Source organism: Peromyscus leucopus, chromosome 5 (assembly GCF_004664715.2).
Source record: "Peromyscus leucopus breed LL Stock chromosome 5, UCI_PerLeu_2.1, whole genome shotgun sequence".
Classification (NCBI taxonomy): Eukaryota; Metazoa; Chordata; class Mammalia; order Rodentia; family Cricetidae; genus Peromyscus; species Peromyscus leucopus.
This window is the reverse complement of record NC_051067.1, coordinates 130,352,275-130,376,938: the sequence shown is the minus strand read 5'-3', so window position 1 is coordinate 130,376,938 and position 24,664 is coordinate 130,352,275. Positions and strand designations below refer to the sequence as shown.

The window sequence follows — 24,664 nt, the reverse complement described above, 5'->3', positions numbered from 1 at the left end:
TCCCACATTAAAACATGTCTTGTGAATGATTCATATTCTCCAGGCAGGCTATCAGAAATAGGTACTGAAAAGAAGATACTGTAAGAAAAAAAAATGTCGATGCAACTTCCTAATATTTGTCGAAAAAATAGTAGTTCTCCCTCTCATAAAACACAGAAATTAACAAGCAAGTGTTCAAAGGACAGTGAGACCCCCATGTGTGAATAATGTGTGCACAGCATGGAACCTCACCTGTCCTCATCATCTGAGCACAAAGCTCCAGCAAAGGCTTTAAGGCTGACCCTAGTGAGCACAGGAAAAGCCACCTGAAGGTCAAAGATTTATAAAACGAAGATGCATCTTTCTCCAATGTGCAAGATCCACAACCAGAATGTAGCAGTGCGTTCACAGACAAGAAAAGCCACAAATGCCAAAATTCCACAAACGTCTCTGTCTCTCTGTCTCTCTCTCTCTCTCTCTCTCTCTCTCTGTCTCTCTCTCTCTCTCTCTCTCTCTGTCTCTCTCTCTCTCTGTCTGTCTCTCTCTCTCTCTCTCTCTCTCACACACACACACACAAACACACACACACACTCCCCGACTTGTTTTTTGCTCAGAATTTCTGACTCATCTCTTGGCTCCCTATAGGCTTTCAGCTCCATCAATCAAAGAAGCAACAGAAAGTAGTAATCATGGCCAGTGAAAAGGACCAAACAGAGGCTGATGGATGGGGATCCTTTAGTAAGTGCTTGCCTAGTAACATGAAGGCCTGAATTCTGTCCCCCACGCTACATGATGGTACATACCTCTAATCCCATAGAGCAAAGAAGGCAGGAAGATCAGACAGACAGACAGACAGACAGACAGACAGACAGACAATAAAACAATCCTGACAAGAAGCCCTTGAAGGGCACAGCTAAGCTCCAGAAGTGATTGAGTGACAGGTGCCCCCCAACCCCATCAGATCACAAAGAGGCCCATATGCTTAGCAAGTAGCTAAGCAGAAGTGATCAGAAGACTTGTAGGATTCTAGTATCCATAAATGGAACCCTTACATTTAATCCCTTCACAACTACATACATATCTCCAAAACAAATATAAAAGTAGAAATATAAAAGTGGGCACAAGAACAAACAATAAATTAATTCTCATGTCAGATTATATTCTTCAGGAAAAAAAATGATTTAAGAAGATTAAACTGTATTCTAATTCTAATAAGGTGCCACTGAATCAAGAATCCAATCCCGAAAAGATGTACACTGGGGACAGGCGTGAGCCAGCTCAGCATTCCAAAAGATACTTCCAGAGTGAGAGGAGAAAATGAGATTCAAGACGATCAAACCAGGGCTGGGCACTGCCATGCCCACGGCCCTAGCTTCTAGCCCCAGCCCTACCATAAACCTGTCCTTTCTAAAAAGGTTACTCGCTATTCCATAGAATAACCTTGACTTGCCTAAATTGAAGAGAAAGGGGGGCAGCTGTACATGAGTGGAGAAGCGCAGACCTGGCCTGCACTAAACCTGTGATGTTACCCAACCTTCACACACACACAGCGCCCAAGGCTAGCAGTATCAGTCAGTCCCCACCCACACAGGCACAGGGCTCGCACACAGCAAGCGAGCCGGGAATCACAAAGCACACCCACCCGCCTGGAGTGCAGGTTTCCAAGGCTGACACACATGTCACGGGCTCACTGTGGGCTTCTGTTGCCAAGTATGGGAAAGGGTAAAAATGCTTCTTTTCTCTCTCAGGAGAAACAAAGTGCCCTGCCTGTGACCAGCAAGGCTTCCCCAGGAAGGCAGGGTGTTCTAAGCAGAGCATTCATCAGGGCCCTTCTCCACGCCTGCTCTCCACAGGACACTGGTGATAAAAGTAGAAAATACGTAGGCATTGTGGAAAATAATGAATGATACCTATACATGGAGACTACCAATCACTGCATTCTAAAACAAATAATTTAAAAATTGCCTCCTAATAGCAGGCATTTGTTATCAACGAACGACAAAGTAATTTGCAATACAGCAAGAGCAGGGTAGGAAGACAGCGCTCCTAAAATGTGGCTTTTATTTTTGGTGTTATTGTGAACAGGCTAGATTTCTGCAATAATAAAGTATCTAGCATTCTATAATAATAACTAAATTTAATTTTAAAGCAGTCTCGATGGTTTTAACTTTCTACATTCAGTGCTGCTAGAAAAAAAATGATGTTTTGCTTCTGCACAGATTTTGCAAATCTTTGCCAAATGGGAAATAATATTAACAAATCTCTTTCCTTTTAATAGAAAACAGTGCAATTTTAGGATTTAGTGGCTAAGGACTTGCATTTTTTCCATCAACCTCTGGCAGCACCAGAACTGGGCCTCGGTTCCCAGGACTGGTGGTCACGGCAGAGCCCTGGCTGTTCCCACTCTGAACTTGCACAGACCTTCCATGTCTTCATATTATGGCCCATGAGTCAGCTCGCTAGCCAGTCCACAGCTGCTATAATCAGATTTCTGAGTGAGCCATTTCCTAATTTTGTAATTACAAAATAAGGGTCATTTCATATGCTGGAAACTTATTTTTCCTTATGTCATCTGGATAGTACTAGGACTAAGTAAAATCAGACTTTCTTTTGTCGTTTTCTTTCTTTTAATCTGGAGAAGATGTAAATCAGCAAGCACTTGGGAGGGAAGGTAAAGCGGTCCCTTAACAAAAGCAACCGTGGTTAACTGTGTGTAAACAGGAGCCACACAGCCTGTCTACCCAAGACACCTACCAGTTTACCACATCGAGTTAAAACATACATGTGCACATACATACATACATACATACACACACACACACACACACACACACACACACACACACACATGGATGTGACACAACTTTGTCACTTCTTAAACTCCTGGCATTGAGAACTTAGGCAGTCCACTGGGTAGGGCGATTACTTTGGGGCTGAGGAGGGACTAAACTAGTCGAACTGCATCCTCATCAAACATTTAGGTTACGTTTTTATTCTCCAGCACATCCTGCCAATTAGGTGATGTTTTCCTTGATGGAAAGAACCCTAAAACAGAGGTTTTTCTCCAAAGGTCAGGGCAGTCACTCCCAGCACAGAACGGAAATGGCGGCTGGAGTTGCCTTGTAGTTCTGTTCTCTGCCTCTGCTAATTGGGTTCAGGCTTGGTGGAGACAAGGCGTGCAAATGGCAGGCGCCCAATTAGCCGACGTCCCCTTCCGTCCCCCCACTTTCCAGCCCTAACTACTTGCAGTCAAGAGCTTTATAAGGTTTGTGCCGACTCATAGATTTTATCAATTGCAATAACGCATAAAGAAACAGGGACAAAGTCAGCCTATGATCCATTATCTGCCAATATTAAAAAAAAATATTCTATGCACAGTCAGAAAAAAAATGATGTGGTTGAAAAGATTTAAAACACTGTCTGATATCAAAATGAAGAGTTTCTTGCTCTTTTTGTTTCCTGGTTTCTCAGAGTGAAAATGTTCACAGGGGGAAAACTCAAAGTGGAACAACAAACCATGTCACTTTTAGGTCCCTCCTGGTTCCTCTGAGGAGGCTCAAAAGAAAGAGATGCCAAGGTTAACATTAGAAGGGACACTCCCTGAAAGACAGACAGTCCTCTGCCTCCTGAGTGTCACATTTAGGACTGAGACCGACTATTCTGAGCAAGGTGGGTTCATCACTGTAAAGCCAGACCCTGTGTCTAGAGATCAAGTCCAGCCTGACCCCTAGTGCAGGTCCACCACCTCTGCTGTGCTGGAGAAGTAAAATCCACCAATGTCCCCAGACATTGTTATCCATGTTCCATTATGTAGATCAGTCCCTGCCAAGAACAAGACATCTGCCTTCTGAGGTGGTGCTAGCTCAGCACCAAGGCAGGCATCTGTCCTGCACATGCCTGCTGTTTATGACCACAGGCAAAGTTGCTGTGGTCACAATTGCAGAGGGGGAGGTGCAGGGGAGACACACAAGCTCTTTAGTTAGAAATGAAGCAAAGAGTAGAGATCTAGAAGCTTCCAGACCTCCTCAGTTCAAATGACATCAAATACAGGAAGACAGCCATCTGTTCTACTCTGGTGACCCCAAACTGTCAACACAGAAGACTGGCTTTATTTTGTTTTGTTTTGTTTGATTAACTCTACATTCTTCCACCCAGAGAATGCTATTCTCCTCGTTGTATTTTAAATAGCAAAATAAAGAGAAGAGAAAGCTTCAGAAGGGACAGTGGGCATTGAACCCAGAGGACTCAAGGAGAACATATAACTAAGCAAATCACAGTTCGAGAAAGACAGCTGGAAAGAACGGCCAGCGAGGAGGAGGAGGAATCTGTTCCTTCTTTCCTCCCGGAACAACAGTGCTTGCTTCTGGTCAGAATCATACTCTGACTTGTTTATTTTCTTTTCGCAGTTCTCGGCCCATCAGATGCAGCCAGGTGTAACTAATTATCCTGCTGAAGAGAAGGCGCCAATGTCTTCTTCCAGGTGGAGTGGTGTTGGTGCCAGATTGACTGAATGGATCAGCATTTGTCAAGCCTCTGTGGAGGAAGATGCTTTAAGCTCAAGACAGAAGGGTACCACTTTCTTCATATCCCGCCTAGCAGGTATTTCAAATAGCCTCAAAAGAGACAAACAGAGGCTCTGTCTTTGAGGAGAAATTAGGAAGTGTGTGGCTTCTCAATCGAATACCTTTTAATAAACACAAAGTATTTTATATCAAAATCACAAAGAAAAGCAATGTTACTTATGAGACCAAAGATATCCCTCTGTGATTAAATCACATCCTTTCACAGACCTGGGATGCCATTTTTCTCCACATACTGCAATAACAAAATGTCATATAGCACACTTAGCCAACTGCTGGCTGTGGAACAATGATGCCGAGCAAGGACATGGTACGTTACCTGCTCTTGCTTCTCCAGCCACCGGTCTACCATTGGGTGGCTGGCACTTAGAGAGGAGCGGGCGTTGTCTCTCTGGAACTGGTTGGACCAGCTACTGGGATCTCTCGGGAGGCTCCTGTAGTTTTCATCTTTCTATTCAAAATGAAACAAAAGGGCATCTTTGTAAAAACACAGACCTCACAAATTAAGGACACACTTGGGTTTTCTGACATAGGGGAAATTTACTCTATGTATTTGAAATCTTTTTCCCAGTCTATACAAAATTGAAGGCATTACATCTAAATTGTACTGCAGAAGTGCCAGCAAGTGCCAGCATAGGGAAATTTAATGGGGATAGCATAAGAAAGCTGCACAGAATGCCCACTGTAGGCCAAGAACGTGCATCCTCCATGCTGTCACTCAGATCCATCTCCAGCCAAATGTACATACACAAAAGTGGCACGTATTTCTAGAGACTCACACTCTCAATCAAGGCTTTTCTCTTTGACTCTTTTCCAATATTATGATGATGAGATATTGTCAATGAGTTACCAAAATGTTGAAAACAAGGGGAAAAAAAACAATACATTTTATTCTTCTTTGGGTTCTTGAAGGTTTATTTTGGGCAAAAGATTTAAGACTCTCTGGGTTTTTCTGTTACTTACATCAGAAGACTGCTGTCAAGATTAACTTAAATATCAAGGAAATGCCAGCCTATCATAATACTGGACACATGATAGATAAATATTGTTTATCCTGACATGGTTATGACAAGCAATGTCTTTACATGAGTATTTGTTCACTGTGTTCTCAATTCACCATAGAAGATCCAAATGCAATACAGTATGGAATGCTTCTTTCAAATTGTAACAACAGGCTCTAACTTTTGAACTGTAAAAATTGATTTCAATTTTCTGAGCAGAAAGAAAAAATCTGAGATAGGGAAGTTAAGTTTTTTCAGTCAATAACTAGATACAAAGTATTTTCAATAAGAATACTTTAGAAATGCAACCCTCAGTTCAACTCAGATTGTACGAGAAGTTAAAAGGACTATAATACTATAATATTCTTTATAATAACTGTAAATACGCTATGTAATATTTTACTATTATTATTCATTCTCCTCCTTCGCCGTGTGTGTGTGTGTGTGTGTGTGTGTGTGTGTGAGAGAGAGAGAGAGAGAGAGAGAGAGAGAGAGAGAGAGAAAGAGAGAGAGAGAGAGAGACAGACAGACAGACAGACAGACTGTACAGAGGGTGTATTCATGTATTTGCAAATAAGAATGTGTGTAGAGGCCAGAGGTCAACTTCAGTTGTCTTTTTCTACACCCCTGTCATTTTTTTTGAGACAATCTCTCTTTCTCTTACTGAAGAATATTATTTTAAGGTGTGTTATTTTTGTTTGTGTTGCATTTGTTTAACTCTGGGAAGCTGTGTTACTGTGCCTGTCTAAAACACCTCATGGTTTAATATAGATCTGAACAGCCAATAGCGAGGCAGGAAATAGGATAGGTGGGGCAGACAGGCAGACAGAATATATAGAAGGAGAAATCTGGAGAGAGAAAAGGTCAAGGAATGAGAGAGAAGGAGGAGGACTCCAGGGGTCAGCCACCCAGGTACACAACCAGCAACTGAGGACAAAGAAAGGTATACAGGAACAGAAAAGGAAAAGCCTAGAGGCAAAAGACAGACAAGATAATTAAAGATAAGAAAAGCTGGCAAGAAACTAAGCCAAGCTAAGGCCAGGCATTGATGAGTAAGAATAGCCTCTGTGTGTGATTTATGTGGGAGCTGGATGGTGGGCCTCCAAAAGAGTAAAAAACAACTCTAACTCTCTCTCTCCCCCTCCCTCCCTCCCTCCTTCCCTCTTTCTCCTTCTCTGAACTTCTGGCTCACTTTTCAGCTAGACTGACTTGCCAATGAGCCCCTGGAAGGTAGCCATCTCCTCTCCCTCAGTGCTGGGGTCACAGTCACACATGCTGTTGTGCCCAGGTTTTTTTGTTTACATGGGTTCCGGGGATGAAAACTCCGGACCTACCTCATGCCTGTGCAGCAAGCACATCACCCATTGCTATACCTCCGCTGGCACTATTTTATTACACAAGCTACCAATATATCACAAAAATGAAACAAGGCAACATGGTAAGAGGCCCGCATACTGCAGACCTTAGCTGTGGGCCAGGACATAGTTCCCTTCTGCCCTTATGGAATTCTACCATAAAATATAGCAAGCATAGGACAGTCATGGATTTATCTAATAGTATTACTCTTGAAAATAAACAAAACTACATTTATCAACATAAACTTTGATGTGCAAGTCCAGAAAAGTCTTTATTAGAATTAACTCATAAAAATAAAATCATCTTTCAAAACTTGGTAGCTAATGGGGCTCAAGAGATGGCTCAGTGGTGAATGGCGTTTGCTCCTTTTCCCCAGGATTCGGGTTCAGATCCTAGTACCCACATGACAGCTAACAACTGCCTGTAATGCCAGCCCCAGGGAGTCCGGTGCCCCCTCTAACCTCCACAGGCACCAGGCTCGCACACTGTGCATATACATACATACATACAGGCACACACGCAGACACATAAAGTAAATATAAGTAACATGCTTTTCAAAAACAACATTTGGTGGCTAAAATAAATATTGTTAGGAAGTACCGTCTACTAGAAAAAGCCTATACATCTCTGATTAATAAACTCAGGGAAATGGTGAGGAAAAGTCACCATAAACATGCTAACAGGAAGTTCCAGTCAACCAGAAAGGGTGGGCATGCTAGGGACTAAATGGCAAAGACCCACAAAGAGAAGAGTGACATGGTCTGACTTTCACGTCAAGAGTGGTGGAGCTGTGGCTAGGCCCAGGCCAGCTCTCTTCTCTCCCCACCATCTGATCACTGAGGTAATTATTAACAGCTCCTTCCTCAGAACACAAGCCACTGAACAGAAGGGCCGAGAAGCCTATCCTGTGGCTTCAGTTGGAACTGCATTTCAGAGACCCAGCCGAGACAGCCCATGATGGTATGTTTGACCTTTCAGAAAATGGCCAAGCCTGGGCAGCAGAGTCAGAGCTAGGGAAAAACAAAGCATATCTGATGAATGACAAGATGGTGAAGAGTGGCCATGGACCAGGAAGGCTGCAGCATGAGGAAACAATACCTCCTGCACTGACTCAGGCCTTCCTGAAAGGGTCCTTCTGGATCTCACTTTTCTCTCCCCTTCTTCTACAGGACTCACAGCTGCCAACTCCTGCCGACCCAACACTCTGTCAAGATCCTGCCCTGACTAACTCATACATCACACGACACTACTGCGCTGGTTGCCAGCCAGACACTTGCCCCAGCCTCAGCCTCCAACATGCTCTGCGCCACTCCGGAGCAGATCTTTCTACCGTGTGCGTTAGGTCACATCATACCTGTGGGGACCCAAGAACCTGGACAGACACACTACAGACTGCATCTCACACCTCTCCTTGCCTCCACTCTCGCCTTGCCTAAGCCCGATTTCCAAGACATTTCTACTGAGGAAACACTAGCCATTCTTCAAAGTCAGTCCATTGCCACTGTCTCTCAAGGGAAGACCCTAGGACCTAGGATGCCATGCTTTTGTCAACATGGTATTCTAATTTTAACTCAAAGTTTGATTTTCAAAGTTGCTATTTCTACTATTGCACTGAAGCCCGGACAAGGTCACCATTGACCTCGAACCCAGGCACCCGGCACAGTGACCTGTACTGATGTGGACACCCTCCTTGAATATGTTTTGTTTCCTATTTCACATGGTTTTAGAACACTCCTGTAAGCTTCTTTTAAAGTTGCTAAGGGAATGGTGTAAGGAGTTTTAAGGCAAACCTCAGCCCAAATGCAGTGACTGTAATGTCAGATCTTACTAAAAGAGGTATTTACCTATTTCAGTTTAATGTCACACCTACAGTTTACAATGCTTATGGAAAATGTGATCACTTCCAATTACAACCAAAAAATAGTGGATTATTTCCCCATTTAACTCAGTTATGACATAATTCATGCAATAGGGTACTGACAGATGATTACATTAAGGGAGATTATGGCTAAAGATCAAAAGACCTGTCCTTCTTTATTGTATCTGAAAAATTCTGCAATTTTGCATGTGTACAGTGAACTCTGAGGAGTTAGTGGATAGGAAAAGTAAAACAGACATTACCATCCACAATAAAAGAGTATTCCTAATTCACAATAAGTCTATGCAGTAATGCATGTATAAAGACTTACAAATTATAGCACTCTTAAACCATTACCAATTGAGTAAAGGTTGAAAATATATTTTAATCCCCATGAAACATATCCTTTATTGTATTAATAATATCATGCAAGCTCTAACAATTTAGACACGGTCTTCTCCATAACCTTACCTAAAGCTGGGGTGAAGTACACACAGAGAGTGTGTACAAGCATGGGTCTGGAAGTGTATTCTGTGTTTATGAGGAAAGTGTAAGAGTAAGCATCAAATATGAAATGCTTTTGCTATATCAAAACATGTGGTTTGTCATGACTGCCCATTGAAGTATGTATGATACACTCTATTTTCATTTGAAACATGTCTGGGGATAATATTTTAACATATAGTTGTCTCAGTCTTATCTATATGAGATTATATATGCTCATTTACAGATTCTAACTATAAAAATATGAAAACTTCTATCAAAGTATCTTCAATCTGATATTTTACAAATTAAAGACAGGAAAACCAAACTATCAAATCTTCTCTCCCTTCATATTATTTTTGTAAAAGCCCATAAAAGGTTAGTAATAAATTAGAAAATATCCATTTAAATCTATTTCATTCCGCAACCAAAGTAATGCAAAACTTTTGTACACTAGCAAATATTTTCCTTTAGATATAAAAATATGCTGAGCATGGTAGCACATGCTTGTAATCCTGGTACACAGACGTCTGAGGCCAGCCTGAGCTACACAGTGTGTTCTAAGCCAGTTTAGGCTACAGAGTGAGATACCCTGTAAATAAATAAATAAGAAAATAAATAGATGAATGAATGACTAAATAAATAAGTAGAGAGTTGAGATAACATAATGATTTATTAAACCCTAAAACAGTAATGACAACTGAGGTTGCTAATGACAAGCAATGATTTATTACAGTTAAGTTAGGACTTCATCTAAAAGATTACACACAAAAAAATAGTATAAGGAACCACTGTCCTTTTGTTGTTTTGTTTCGTTAATTATAAAATTTCCACATAAGAGGCTGTCCCATACAGCCACTAGTCTTCGGGAGGACTGTCCCTCTTGTCAGAGAGAAGCAGGTGTGGCTGCTGTGATTGGGGACTCTTCTGTCACCTGAATGCTCTGATGCCATCAGCAGGTGTAGAAAGTCCCTGGCTTGGGAAATGCATATTAACTTGGAGCTCCCTGGCAAGCTGCCTGTGGGACAGACCTCTTCCAGTGAAGGCGGGTAAGAGAATTCCACTACACCTCTCCTGAAGCCAAGCACAAGTCAACAAAAAGAAATTCCAAAGAGCCACCCACTGCTCCACAGCAGCTGACTTCTGGCAGGCTGGGGGGGGGGACTTTCTCTCTTGGAAACCTGACAGCCCACCTTATCCAGAATGCTGTGAACATGCAGATATTTTCCTGATTACCATGATGGTGATGGACGCACAATGACAATTGTATGGATATTTTTAAAAACCACTAAGTCTCACGGTATTATAAAATACAAACTATTCAACATATAAAAACTTCACATTAGCACCCTCCTTGTATCACATGATCCCAAGGACTCCTGTGTGATGTTAAGATTTTAAACTCACACTTTTTTTGACATGGGAGTCCTGACTTTAAAAGAATTCGATTCTGCCCTTTAACACCCTTTCCTTCTTCTTTTATTACTACGTTTATTCTTTCGGGCGAGGGCACGTGCATGTGGAGACAGGACAACTGGGACAAATCAGTTCTCTCCCTCCCTGCCCAGTGAGTCCAGGGGATGGTCAAATTCAGTTCATCAGTCTTGACTCAACCTCACCGAGTCATCTCAGCAGCCTCAGCTTATCATTTCTTCAAGAAATGACACCCAGGGAGCAAAGGACACTATTTTCAGGATACTTAACCAGGAACTATGAGACTAGCTTACCCATCAAAAGAAGGTTCAACGGCTACCTTGTAAATGAGGGCAGAGTCTATAGTTGTTATCAGTGTGGACCAATGACATGCTTACGAAGACTTTTAGAAATAAAGAAAATAATGGATCTCACGCCAAATATAGTAGAAGTTGAACATTCCTTTTGCAAAATGCCTGGGGCTAGTGTTTCAGACACAACTTCCACCAGTGCCACCTGGATTTGAGGATCTGCATGCATTTGAGGCAACTTGGGGATGAGAACCAAACACAAATTTTGCTTACTTTTCACATATGCCCCAAGAGTCCACCTTGTTGCAGAGACCCAGGTATAAGGAGATCTGACGGAAAACCAGGGTGCCTGCCTGTAGCCTTCGATCCTTGAATCAACTCCGTGGCTGCTGTTGCATTGTCTACCAGCATCAAGACTAGCTTCGTCAGCCTTCTAGTGCATACCCAAGACCAGCAGCTCTCCAGAAACCCTCCAGACCTCTGGGTTAGATTTCACTTGCTGAGGCATCCAGCCTCGTGGACTGAACAGTTACAGGCTTCTCAGACTGAATCATGTAAGACAATCAAACAAATGCCTTTTGCAGTATATATCCATTCTATCCTTTCTGTTCCTCTACAGAACCCAAACTATACACACATAGCACAAGGGTTATTTTATGCCATGCTGTAGTAATTTGTTACGTTTTGTAGAACTTACCACATCAGTGCTGAATGGCTTGAGCTCGAGCAACTCCAGGGCACTGTGCTGAGTGCTCTGTGTTGGCATGGCTTACCCCACATGCATGGCTGTGTTGAACTGCAGCCCTCTTATCTATGACTTAATCCTCTAAAGTCTTCATTACCCATAACTAGTTGAAGTCCAAAAATTCCAAAGGAAAAAATACAGAAATAAACCATTATTTTAAATTGCAGAACGAGACCTCTAGCTGTCTTGGTTCAGCCCAGCCAGCAGATGAGTCATGCCCTGTCGAGTCCCCACACTGTGTACACTACCTGCCCACAAGTCACTGAGGAACACACAGTTATCAGCCAGCTGACATCATAGCATGGAGCTTGGGACCAGGGGATCCTTTATTTCTCTTCCCAGCAGCTCAGGATGCAAGTGTGGTGAAGTAACCCAGAAGAGACTGTGACATCCTATTTCCTTTCTGTTGAAAAGGTGAAGGTCCTCAACTTAATAATGAGAGAAAAGGCCACATGCTGAGGTTGCCAGGATCACCAGAAGCAATCTTCAATCCATGCAAATATGAAGGGAATGGAGGGCTCCTGTGCTGTGGGGCTTCCAATGACAACAGCCACAGCATGAGCAGTCCTTAATTAAGATGGAAAAGCACTGACTGGGAGGTACAGGCCTACCTGGGGGTTGTGTGTGTGTGTGGGGGGGGTGTTCCTGCAGATAAGGACAATAACACCATGTTCTGATATTTCATCTTACCCTGGGCTAATGACCAGCTCCTAAGTAAGTATAAACAATGTTAGTGTGCATATACTGTTTCCTTCCTATCCTTTCTTTATACTTAATAACTCCCCAGAGTCATGCAAAAAATAAAGGATTAGGAATATATATATATATATATATATATATATATATATATATATATATATATACAAAATGTATTCCAACATAACTACAATAATACAAAAAACTTAGACATTTATATATTATTCATCATAATTAGTTATCCAAGCAAAATGGGAGCACATAAAATTCTATCCCTTATTTTGTACACGTCTAATTTTTATGCTTTCCTCCTTTGGGATTTTAGGTACAAGTACCATCTAGCATCCTGAAAACTTAACTCACCTGAAAACTCTGAACAATCACTCTCTACATGCGACAGAAACATCTCCAGATGTTTATTTAGCTCATTGAGAATGACAAGAACACACAAAAACCCTGCTGGCACTGAACTCCAGAAGGTCCATGTAATACGTACAGGAATGTCCACAATGCATTTCCAGAGAAAGCCAACCCTCTGGGTTGAAAGACTTGATTAAAGCAGAAGGAAGCATTCTGGTTTTATCTTGCAGAAGTTGGTGACAATGTTCCTCTCAAACAAGAAAACCATACCTGGGAACACATGGGCTAGAAACATGGATGGTTCACGTATAAAGAAGGCTGGGCAGAACTTCTAGAGATTCCGGCCTGAGGAAAAGATGGGCAAGATGTCTGACTCTCTCTAGAGCCAGCTGACAGGCTCAGAGAACAGACCAGAGCATCAAAGGACACATACCCAAACTCACTTAGGCTCTTAAGTTTGGAGCAACTTCCTTAACTGTTACTCATTTACCTAAATAGCTCACAATGCCAGGTAATTTCTTTATGCACTTTTTCTTTTTCAGAGCTGGGGTCAGCCCCAGGCTCTGCACAAGTTGAACAGTGCGCCACCCTCCAAGTCCTCAAGGTAGAATTTAGAAGCTGGAAGGAATACTAGAGAGAATCCAACTTAACTCCCTTGTGTCTGAAAGAAGAAACAGACTCAGCGAGTTATAGGGCATGCTCTGCAAGATGTGGACCAATGGGCAGTACCTGCAGGGGCCCAGCACTGCACTCCATTCCTCAATGGTTCTGAGTAAGGAGAAGGCACAACTCCCACTTCATCTACTTAAGTTAGCTTCCATGGCAAAGGGAGGAGTTTCTGATATCCGCTGATTCTTACACCCCGACCTCCTTAGTTTTTATACAGCAAGTGCAGCCTCCCCAGATGAATTACATTTACAGTAGCGATAGCAGGAGACCAGCACATGCTACCTAGTCTTCAGAGCAACCACGGTGAAGCATCTGCTTGACAACTGTGTCTCATTACACACAATAAGAGTCCTCTTTCTCTTGGGAGACATGCTGAAGGGTGGGGAGGAGGACCTGAGAGGGGAATTTACTTTTTTTCTGAGTTACCAAAGTGCTTTCTCCTGAATTCTGAGATGTTACAGAACAGAGCTGATGGGGAACAGTCAGAGAGAACAAAAGCTTTCATGGTCTCATTTGTAAGGTCTTTCAAAGAAAGTAACATGGCCACTTAACTTTCCTGGATTGACAGCATAGGCAATCAGCCAGAAAAAAACGGACTACTATTCTGACTACACACTCCTCTTAGTTAGGTTCCTGCTGTTAGATAAAATACAGTAACCAAAAGCAACTTGGGAGGAACGGATTCATTTCAGCTTACACTTCCAGGTAAGAGTCCATCCCTGAGGGAAGTCAGGGTGGGAACTTGCAGGCAGGAACTGAAGCAGAGACCACTGAGGGGTGATGCTTGTTGCTCATGGCTTGTTCAGCCCCTTTCTTAAGCACCTGCCTGGGGTGGTATTGCCCCCAAATAGAATCCCCACATCAACGGTTAATCGAGAAAATGTCCTACAAACTTTCCTACAGGCTAATTACTGGAGGCAGTTTCTCAATTAAGATTCCTTCTTCTCAGGTAACTGGAACTTGTGTCAAGTGGACAACAAACCAGGCAGGTCCACGCTTCCAACAAAGCGTAAAAGGAGAAAACAGCACATAAGTACTTCACGTTAGATTAAATGTGAAACACTCCGAGAGACTGGGAGTGTGTATGTGCATGTGCTGGGATGGGGAGTATCCCACTAGAGGTAGAACCTGGGTCCTGTCATATGCTAGGCAAATGCTCTTTCACTGAGCCACACCCCCAATCTCTGGCTCATCTTGTTGAGCTACAACAACATACAGAGCTTTATTTTTGATTACTGCCATTTAATTTTGAAATAAAATCAAAGTCTAAAGCAATTCAAAAATATTTTATAGTGTGTGTACTTCTGAATTTGAAGGTAAGAAGTGTCTATTCACTTTTCTGTTTCTTTCATAAACACATGGCTCTAAATGTTTTTATCTTGAATCTAATATTAGAAATAAAGTTGCATGTTGCCTGGAAATCTTTCAAGATAATGCCAAGGGAAGAAGGCAGCATGCTGGGAGGCAGGCAGAGGCAGTGAACAGCAGGTGCCAGGTCCACGGGGTCTCATTCTCACCATCATCCGAACACACACAGGTAAGTCTTTGGATGGATGTACCTACACAGTTTTCATCGGATGTGGATTTAAAGAGATTACTCACATTTCAAAATCAAGATACTTGTGCCATATGCCACCACCCTGCCAAAGCAAAGTACAAACACTTCGTTCTCAGAAAATACTAAGCTTAAAAGGTCTAGAGGATTGACAGAATGGGTGGGGATTTCAGAGCAGGTTCCTTGGCTATAATCCCTCAGCTTTCCTCTTCATCTTCCAAATGCTTCCTCAGGTAAGCTGTGTCCATGGGCGCGTTTCTGAAAACGCCCCATGTCATTATACATGTCATAATCCTGCCCTGCATACTGCTTATAAACTAAAAAGCACTGCTTCTGAAGATGTACGTTTGGGAATTAAACCTCTCCACAGGAAGCAGGAAGAAATGGAGGTGGAACCTCTAAAGGAAAAAGACTTTCTACCTACCACTCTGGCAGACAAAGGGAGCAGGGCACTGATATGCAAGGAAACCACTTGTTCCCCAAGTCACAATTAAACATTATAACTCTAAAGTAATGAAGGGGTGAAGAGACTCTTGAGTACCTCTGTTGAAATCTTGCCACTCCCAAAAAATCTTACTTTGACTAAATTAGGAACAAACCAAGGATGGCATCTGGGTAGCTCATATAAATTAGAGATAAAAGTGTGGATATGCAGCCATAACAATTCATCCCATCTGAAACCAGTGAGCATTTCTCAAATGTAGACTTACAACAGAAAGGCTCTAACAATGCATCAGCAATCAATAAAATCAGATGAAGAACTTTAAAAGTATCTCATTTCTAGAGAGAAATAAGACAATGGAGTATATAGCCTGGGTGTCAGAAGGTTCAAGACTCACGAGGTGCACTCTGGTCCTACACACTCTGATCTCTGGGCTGCTAACATCACCTCTGAGTCATATATGTGGGTGATATCTACAGTGCTAAGATCTGGTACCATATTTTGGGGGAAAAATGTTTAGATTTCCAGAAAAAGTTGCAAAGACAGTACAAAAAGCCCCAGTACGCTCTTTGTCCAGCTTCCTCTGACGTGATCCTTCTTTGAAGCTGCCATGTTTCTGAAACTATCAGACGGAACTGGCAAAGGACTGGTAACCTACAGACCTCATTCGTCCCCATACATTTTCTTCTCTCATGGTCTTGTTAATGCCAAGCTCGAACCCAGGACCCCAAGTCACGGTTAGTCATGGTCCAATTAACTGCTTCCTCTCTCTATCTTTGGCTAATACAAATGAGAACCATTTTTGCTCCTTCGGTGCTAAAGCCTAGGCTGGAACTCACAACTCCAAGGGCAGCTGAACATAACTGCACCAAGGACACTCTGAGGTGAACCACGCTGTGGGTGCTCCTGCCCCAAGCTGATACTTTCATCAATGGGAGGACTACTAGAAGCTGGATCCAACTTTGTGACATGAAACAGTTAAATTTATAAGCAAAATCATCAAAAGCTTCATATGCAAGCGACTTTAAATGATGAAATAAGGCCAAAATCCTTGTAAGATTGTGAAGACTGGGAATTTTGAAGTCAATATTGTCTACTCAGGACTATTTCTCAGTCCTCGAGTCTCAGAACGCAGGCGAAACAGACTCATTTCCCTCTGTGCTCTGTGTGTCTCTCTCTGAAGGTATTCCTGAAAGATCTCAACTTCAGTTGGGATCTCTACTTATAGATGGTAAAAAATATCATATCCAAGCTCAAATCTTTTTCCAATAGCACCTTTGGACTTCATAATTTTGAGCACAAATTGTACTGTTTAGAGTACACGGAAGACAATGATATCCTAGATGTATCACAGAGACAGAAGAAATGGTCGCGGTCGCAAACAGCCTGGACCAGGTGTTCTTGTCCTGATGATTATAACCACCACTAACAAAAAGCTCCAAATGGCGCTGAGTCCAATTTAAAGTCTTTTAATACATGAAACAGAGGGGACTTCACGGGCATAGAGCTCTTCAACGGGAAAAACACGCTGCAACCAGCAATCTAAGATCTGGGTCTCGGCAGGACCTCCTTTTAAGCTGTCACAGGGGTGGGGTGGGAGTGATTTGACGCCATCTCTGTTGTTCCGTTAGGATTGGGGGGAGGGGTTTACTGTAGCACCCCCATCTACACTTAGCTTGCAAATAACTAAGAACAGTTTCTTCTTGACAGCCAGCTGATCAGGGGTACTAACGTATTATATTTCATATATGTGTGTGTGCATGTACATGTGTATTCATGTTTGTGTGTAGGGATGGACTTGAAAACAGGCAGGCTCACGTGTGTGTGGAGGCCAGCGGACAACCTTGTCCGTCACTCCTCAGGCACTGTCCACCTTTAAGACAGGGCCTCTCATTGATCTGGGGCTCAACCATTCTCAGCAACACTGGCTGGCCAGAAAGCCGGGGTCCACTGCCCCCACCTCCAGCGCTGGAGTGGCACACCACGCCGCCACTGCATCTGGTTTTTAACACGCACATTTCTGGGGACTGAAGCCGGGGCTATGTGCTCACAACAACAATCACTTTGTGGACTGAGCTATCTCCTCAGCTTCTACTTTGAAAAAAAAATTAAATTGTGGCCTAAAGAGATGACGGCTCAGCTGTTAAAGGCAAGGCTCCCAGCAATATAAAATACCTGAAATTGCATTTACAACTTGACCAAGAGTTTGAAAGAATATATTACAAAGAATAGAAACCAGAGAGAAAAATGGTTTTGAAATGGGTGAGGATATAAAGGGGAACGGTAAATATGGACATCATATATAAATAGAAGAATAAAGAAGTAAGCAGAAGCCAGGCGGTGGTGGCGCACGCCTTTAATCCCAGCACTCGAGAAGCAGAGGTAGGCGGATCTCTGTGAGTTTCAGGACAGCCTGGTCTACAGAGTGAGTTCCAGGAAAGGAGCTAAAGCTACACAGAAAAACCCTGTCTCGAAAAATCAATTAAAAAAAAAAAAAAAAAGTAAGCAGAAGGGCTGGGGAGATGGTGTGGTAGTTAGGAGCACTTTCTGCTCTTTCAGAGTTCCTGAGTGGGGCTCTCAGAATAAGCCAGTCCAGCTCCAGTTGGTCCAAATGCTCTCTCTGGCTTCTGTGGAAACCTGAACACACACGAAGTACCACAGAGAGACAAAATACACATAAATAAAAACCTTTAAAGAGGGAGAAAAAGGAAGTAAGCAGAGAATGCTTTAGAACAGGATACAGGAGGTTTTGATACTAATGATTAATCTACATATCAAATGTAAGCATTTATGTTCGAAAATCCAGAGCATGCAAATTTTGGAAGTGTCAAGTATGAATGAGCTATGAAGTTCTCATCTTTGAAGCTGGGAGCCAGAACCTGCTGCACTGAAAAGCTCCGCAGACTGAAAACATGAGGGACACACAAAGGCCAGAACCCAGTCACTGCCCTCAGCACAGAAATGCTACTTCCAGTTCTGGTTCTGTCTGGACTGGAGGAGTCAGTGTTTCAAGCCACAGTTAGCTGTAAGGCAGCTTTAAAGCACTTTAGAATAAGTTCATTTTAATTGACTTGAATTTTAAAGTGATTAAATGTGTAATCCAAGTATGAAAAAAAGTCAAATGTCACAAAAGCATATAAATGCTCCAGATTCTGTTCTGCTATGTTTATCATCATCATCATCATCATCATCATCATCATCATCATCATCATTACTGTTGCTATTACTATTGGTATTATTATGCCTAAAAGGAAGCAATCTCAGAATAACCGTGACAGCCTACTTGTTCTTCCCTCTCCTCTTTTCCTCACTACCTGTTGAGACAGGGTCACACTGTGCACACAGGCTGAACTGGAAGCTGTCCGTCAGCTGTCTCAACCTCTTTCTAGAGCTGCGATTACAGGGGATCCTGGCTCCTCAGCAGCAAGTACATTATCCGTTTTCTATACGCTGGGTACCACACAGAAAGGGTGGAGTTCCAGAGTGGACAGAGAAGCTTTGAAGACTCCCCCCGTCCCCGCCCCTCTCTAGACAAGGGTACAGCTGAGGGGCAAAGCGCCAGCCTGCAACCATGATGGCCCGGGCTCATTCTAGACACCACAGAAAATGATTTAGAAGACAGGATGATGGATCAGTCAATAAAGCAAGGACCCAAGTTTTAATTCTCTCTCCCCTTCCTCCCTCTCTTCATTCTCGCTTCTTCTCTCCCCCACCTTTCTCTCTCTCCCCTGTGTAAGTCCATAAGAGAAACATGGAGCTAATCAACAAGACAGGCTGGGAACTAGAAAAGTATACCACTTCCTTTCATGTTCGTTTCATGCACACATACCTCCAGCATGCCTAGGACTCCTCACAACGCTACACGTTAAGTACGTCACGCTTTCTAATCATGAACTTAGGTGAAATAACAGTGACGTTAAAACTATACATCCTATAAAGTAAGTCTAGCTCAGAAATCTAATTTTAAACAAGAGGTGTCAACATAACATTTAGGGATAGGCTCTGAAATACAGTCCTGAAATTTACTTTCATGAGAAATAATATAGGCAAAAATATAAATGTCAACCACAGAAAGCCCACCAAATAACATTAATAGATATGAAGTCTCGAAAGTCAAGTATAAGAGAGAATATTCTGCAAATACTAATATTTATGAGATAGAGCAAATTCAATACCACAGAAATTAGGACGTTTGCTGGGAATTAAACCATCCTGCTGACAGACTCCCCACTGTGGCAAGGACAGCTGCTGTCTACATGAATGCACACACACAACCTTTGCCTTGGCATTACACTTCTTCATGATTTCAAAGGGCTTACCTGCCTCTTTATACGTCTCATTACTTGGAAAATAAAAAGCACAGTAGTATTACCATAGAAAATAAAAATGTTTGTGGTGCCTTAAAATATACTAAAGGAAATGACTATTCAAATTAATTTCAAAACCTAGAGTATAGCTGTGGGGAAAAGCGCTGATGTATGAGGCCCTAAGTTTCATCTTGAGCTTCCTGGGAAAATATTTAAAAGATGGGGTGATGGCGCAGTTAGCAAAGCAAGGACCTGAGCTTGAATCCTCAGCCCAGTGTGGGGGCCTGCCTCAGTCACCCCAGTGCTGGGGAGCAGAGGCTGGTAGACTCCTAGAGTTCACTGGCCAGCCAACCTAGCCAAAGCTTTGAAATTGCAGGTTCAGTGGGAGAGCCTGTCTCAAAAAAGAGTGAAGAGCAACTAAGGGAGACACCTATTGCTAGCTTCTTGCCTCCATACTCACACAAGCACACACGCATCCACATGAACTTTAGAGTGCGCGCGCAAACGCGCGCACACACACACACACACACACACACACACACACACACACACCATTCTGAAGTTAGGAGAAAGCTCTCATTTCTCAAAGGGAAGGAGATGGCAGAGGCCTCAGTTAGAAAGCTCCTTTTCCAAGTGGCTCCATGTGTCCAGGAACCTCAAGAACACACTAAGCATGGCCAGTAATCAGAGAAACAAGAAAGCCAGGGGGTAAGAAACGTTCCAAAGCCTCTCTCTGAAAAACCAATGAATAATTTAAAAGCGATTGACAGCATCGTGAGGTGTTTTTATTATGGCTTTCCTCCCCTCCGCTAATTGGAAAAGGCTCTTTCTTGGAAATTTGCCAACGTGTAGTTTCATGCTAAATCTACCGCTGTTTAATCTCTAAGGGAGGAGGTAAATGAATCATCAAAGCCTCACCTGTCAACATTTGGGGGGAGACCGCTGCTTCTGACACCACACTGTGGCGGCGCAGTCTTACCCACGGAACTCCCCGCTTGCCAGTTCTGCTGAGTGCCCCCTGCTGCTCTTTCTATGACCAGGTCATGGTCTCAGACACACAGCTATACTGACTCAGAATAAGGAGGACCAGGGAGGGAGGCAGGGAAATGACTTACATGTCCACACAGGTTAAAATAAAGTGTCTACTGCACATGAAATCTCGGGTGAAAACCGGTGCCTAACAAGCCCCTTTCCACCCCGTCTCTGATAAGTGGAAAGGCAGACAGGTAAGAAATGATGCACACAGGACTGAGTGATACCCGAGAGAACTCCAGAAAATGCAAGGGTCCCTTCCCTCCCCTCCGCCACCTCTCATACCCAAATCAAGTAAATAAAGAATCCCAGACCCGCACAGAAATCTACTCTCAGAGGTCTAGCCAACTCAGCATCATGAACGCCTGTGCCTGTGGCCCTAAACTCTGTAGGGGAAGTATACTCCGTCATCCCACTTGAGGATCCATCTGCCTTTGCCTCTACGGCCTCTACGGCCCAAATGCCCACTACAAATTGATAATAATCTACATCATCTTAAAATCATGCATCATGGATTCAGAAGAACCATACTTCATGCTCTGTGATAACCAGCAAGCAATCTTTCTTCCCATCCTCTTTCCCAATATGAAAAATAAAAGGGAGGTCTTTTCATAGCTGAAAACATAGAAACATTGAATGAGATAGACAGACAGACAGACAGACAGATGTGAAATGTTTTATACTACTAACAACATATAATTTGAGACTTATTTATTTTTGTTTTATGTGTACTGGTGTTTTACCTACATGCATCTCTGTGCACCACCCATATGCCTGGCACCCATGGAGGCATCAAATCCGCTGGAGCTACAGTTAACAGACGCCAGTTGAGAGCCGCCTTGTGAGTGCTGGGAATCAAACCTGGCTCTTCTGTAAAATGCTCTTCACTGCTGAGCCATCGCTCTGGTTCCCAGCATATCATTTAGACAAAATCAGTAAATTAATAACTGAGAAATTAAGCAAGAAAAAAAAAAAGCCACACTGTTACCACTACCTTTCTGTATCCTTTGTGAGGACATAATGTCATCTAGGGGCTTGTATCGACCAAGGCCTTGCCTTTGAGAAAATGTGGCGTGGGCAACAGAGAATACTATTCTGTGTAGTAGAGCCAAGTGTTATTGGTTAAAATCACCACTTCTAAGAAAGAAAATATATTCAAGGTTGTGTACCAATATGGATATTTACAATGTGAGAAGAGAAAAAACAAAAATGGTCAACAGTGAGTGGATCATAAATCAGAGAAAACTGTACAGTAGAATATTTCACATTGTTTAAAATGTTCTCTAATAAAATTCAAATAGAAAATCTTCGTAGTAGAAGAAAAATGTAGGAATACTGAGTGTGCAGGCATGCAAAGCTGAGATGGCGTGTGTGTGTGTGTGTGTGTGTGTGTGTGTATGTGCGCTCACGTGTGCACACACGCGTGTATGCATGTGTGTGTTTTACCAGTATCCCCATCCAAATACTAATCAAGTCCAACCCTGCCTAGCTCCGGAGATCTGATGAAAGCCTGTATGCGGTGGTGCGGTGACCCACCAGTGACATCTCAATGTTGGAGTTACTGGGCTTTAGAGACACAGGTGATTTTACATTATTCTATTCTTCTGGTTTCCCTGGTGTTTCACAATGACAGATACATATTATTTACTACGGAGGCAGAAGTGCATTTGGTTAATTATTCTAAGCATCTCAATATGCCCCTTGCATGCCTTCCTCTGCGGCAGAAGTGGGAAGGATGATGATCACTCCCCAGAGCCTCAGCCAGGAAGAGTCTGCACTGCATACAAATGACTCTGTCTATCTGAATTCAGTGGTGGGAACTTCAAATTCCAATGGCAGTAATTAAAGGGAAGCTCCTTGGTCTATCGCCACTCAGAGCATTTGGAGGTTCAGCTTCCATTTTGCAGGCGGGGCAAGCTCCTGTGAGAACAGAATAATATCTAGTGTGCAGACGGCTGGGATGCGCCTGCTTAGAAGCAGACCAGATACGTAGCAGGCCAGGCATGTTCTGTGGACTTTTCCAACAATTTTTGAGAAAGGAGTTCTAAGTATTAAACACTTTCATGTTTGAAATACGATTTAAAAAAAAAAAAAAAAAAAAAAAAAAAAAAAAAAAAAAAAACCAGATCTGTCTGCTGTAACTACACCTCAGTCACATACATAGCCAAGATACTAAATGAGTCACAAATAGAGCCTGGTTATGCTCAGACCACTGGCCTGCCAAACCTGACTGGATGAAAGCCCACTTGAAACAAATATTTTTGAACTGTAAACCTCCCTTGATTATAAACTTGTAAATACTTATATAAATTAATTCTGACAAAAAGTAAATGCCATGAGGCCTATTCAGAAAGCAGATTTTGCCTCTTTGGACAGTTTACTTCAAGTCCTCGCAGGCCTCAAACTGGCTGCAAGGAGAAAGCAATCTAATGTGGGTCCTTGCAGACTCGTGGAGAGTAAAGCTAACAGCTAAATCAATAGGCACCAACAACCCAAAATTACACTGCCTTCTATGTTTGCCCCTTCAGACTCCTGTCAGTTTTTATTATTACAGTATCATTGTGCTGGAGACTAAAGCCTGGATTGTGTGTGCCATGCAAGGGCTCTGCCTCTGAGCCGTATCTCCAGTCTGATTCTTCTCATTTTAGATGTACATACCCCATGGTTTTTATTTTCATTTGAACTAATACTCATAAAGACAGGAGTTTGTTGGAATGTAAAACAAAATTAAAAGAAACTCCACTAGGAACTTTCACACAGATGCAAAGGATGAGTCAAATCAATCTCAAGCTGTGCCCATTTTGATATTAATGTGATTGGCACTGTGTGGTAACACCTCCACATTTCTCATCACAGGCTGTGTGAAATTACTGGCTACAGTGAAACATGTTCACAAAATCTTATTCTGCAGACACAACCATGAAAAATGAAAGCATGGCTTAAAGCTCATTGGGTGAGAGATTAGAGGCATGGCAGAATGGGATGGTAGGGTTCCCTAGGAGCAGGCGATGAGGGTCCCAGCAAATAATGTTAATATACCACAGAGGATACTGGGCTAAGTAACATGGGACAAAAAGAGTGAGTTGCACTATGACCAGACAGCGCACTTCCATTCCAAAGGGAAACCTGGGCAAAATGATGGAAGAAACAGAATAAAAACCATGAAGTGTGCTTTTATCCTTCTGCATCTATAATGTTCTGAATTCTTGGATATACATGAAGTGTGTTTTTATCCTTCTGCGTCTATAATGTTCTGAATTCTTGGATATACATGAAGTGTGCTTTTATACATCTGCATCTATAATGTTCTGAATTCTTGGAAATACATGAAGTGTGCTTTTATCCTTCTGCATCTATAATGTTCTGAATTCTTGGATATACATGAAGTGTGCTTTTATCCTTCTGCATCTATAATGTTCTGAATTCTTGGATATACATGAAGTGTGCTTTTATCCTTCTGCATCTATAATGTTCTGAATTCTTGGATATACATGAAGTGTGCTTTTATCTTTCTGCATCTATAATGTTCTGAATTCTTGGATATACTTCCTAAGCCAACACGGGTATTTGCTCATTCCTGTATAAAATCTCTCCAGAAGGTCAGGCAGAAAGCAAAAAGAAATTTCCTATAAAGAGAGAAGAGAGAAACCAGAAACAAAATAAGAAAGGGACTTTATAGGGCCACGCTTCCTGTTCAAGTTTTTCTTCTGAGGCTGGTTTATAGTTCAGTGTTAAGGAGCTTCCCTGATGTGTTTAAGGCCTTGGTTTCCATCCCCAGAACCAAGGAAGAAAAAAGAAGGGGGAGGGGCAGAGGCATAAGAAAAGGAAAAGAAAAGGGGGAGCTGTCTTTTTAATCATACGGAAATATTATCAACTC

General features: G+C 42.5%; 1 protein-coding gene across 19 annotated transcripts in view; it reads right to left on the bottom strand.

The window, feature by feature from the left end:
• Pard3 (par-3 family cell polarity regulator) overlaps positions 1 to 24,664 on the bottom strand; it is a 555,581-nt gene that overhangs the window by 286,622 nt on the left and 244,295 nt on the right. For all 19 annotated transcript variants that reach the window (XM_028887845.2, XM_028887847.2, XM_037206368.1 and 16 more), the window contains one exon: positions 4,879 to 5,010. In XM_028887845.2, the coding sequence (XP_028743678.1) occupies positions 4,879 to 5,010 (132 nt within the window). The remainder of the gene's footprint in view (positions 1 to 4,878; positions 5,011 to 24,664) is intronic.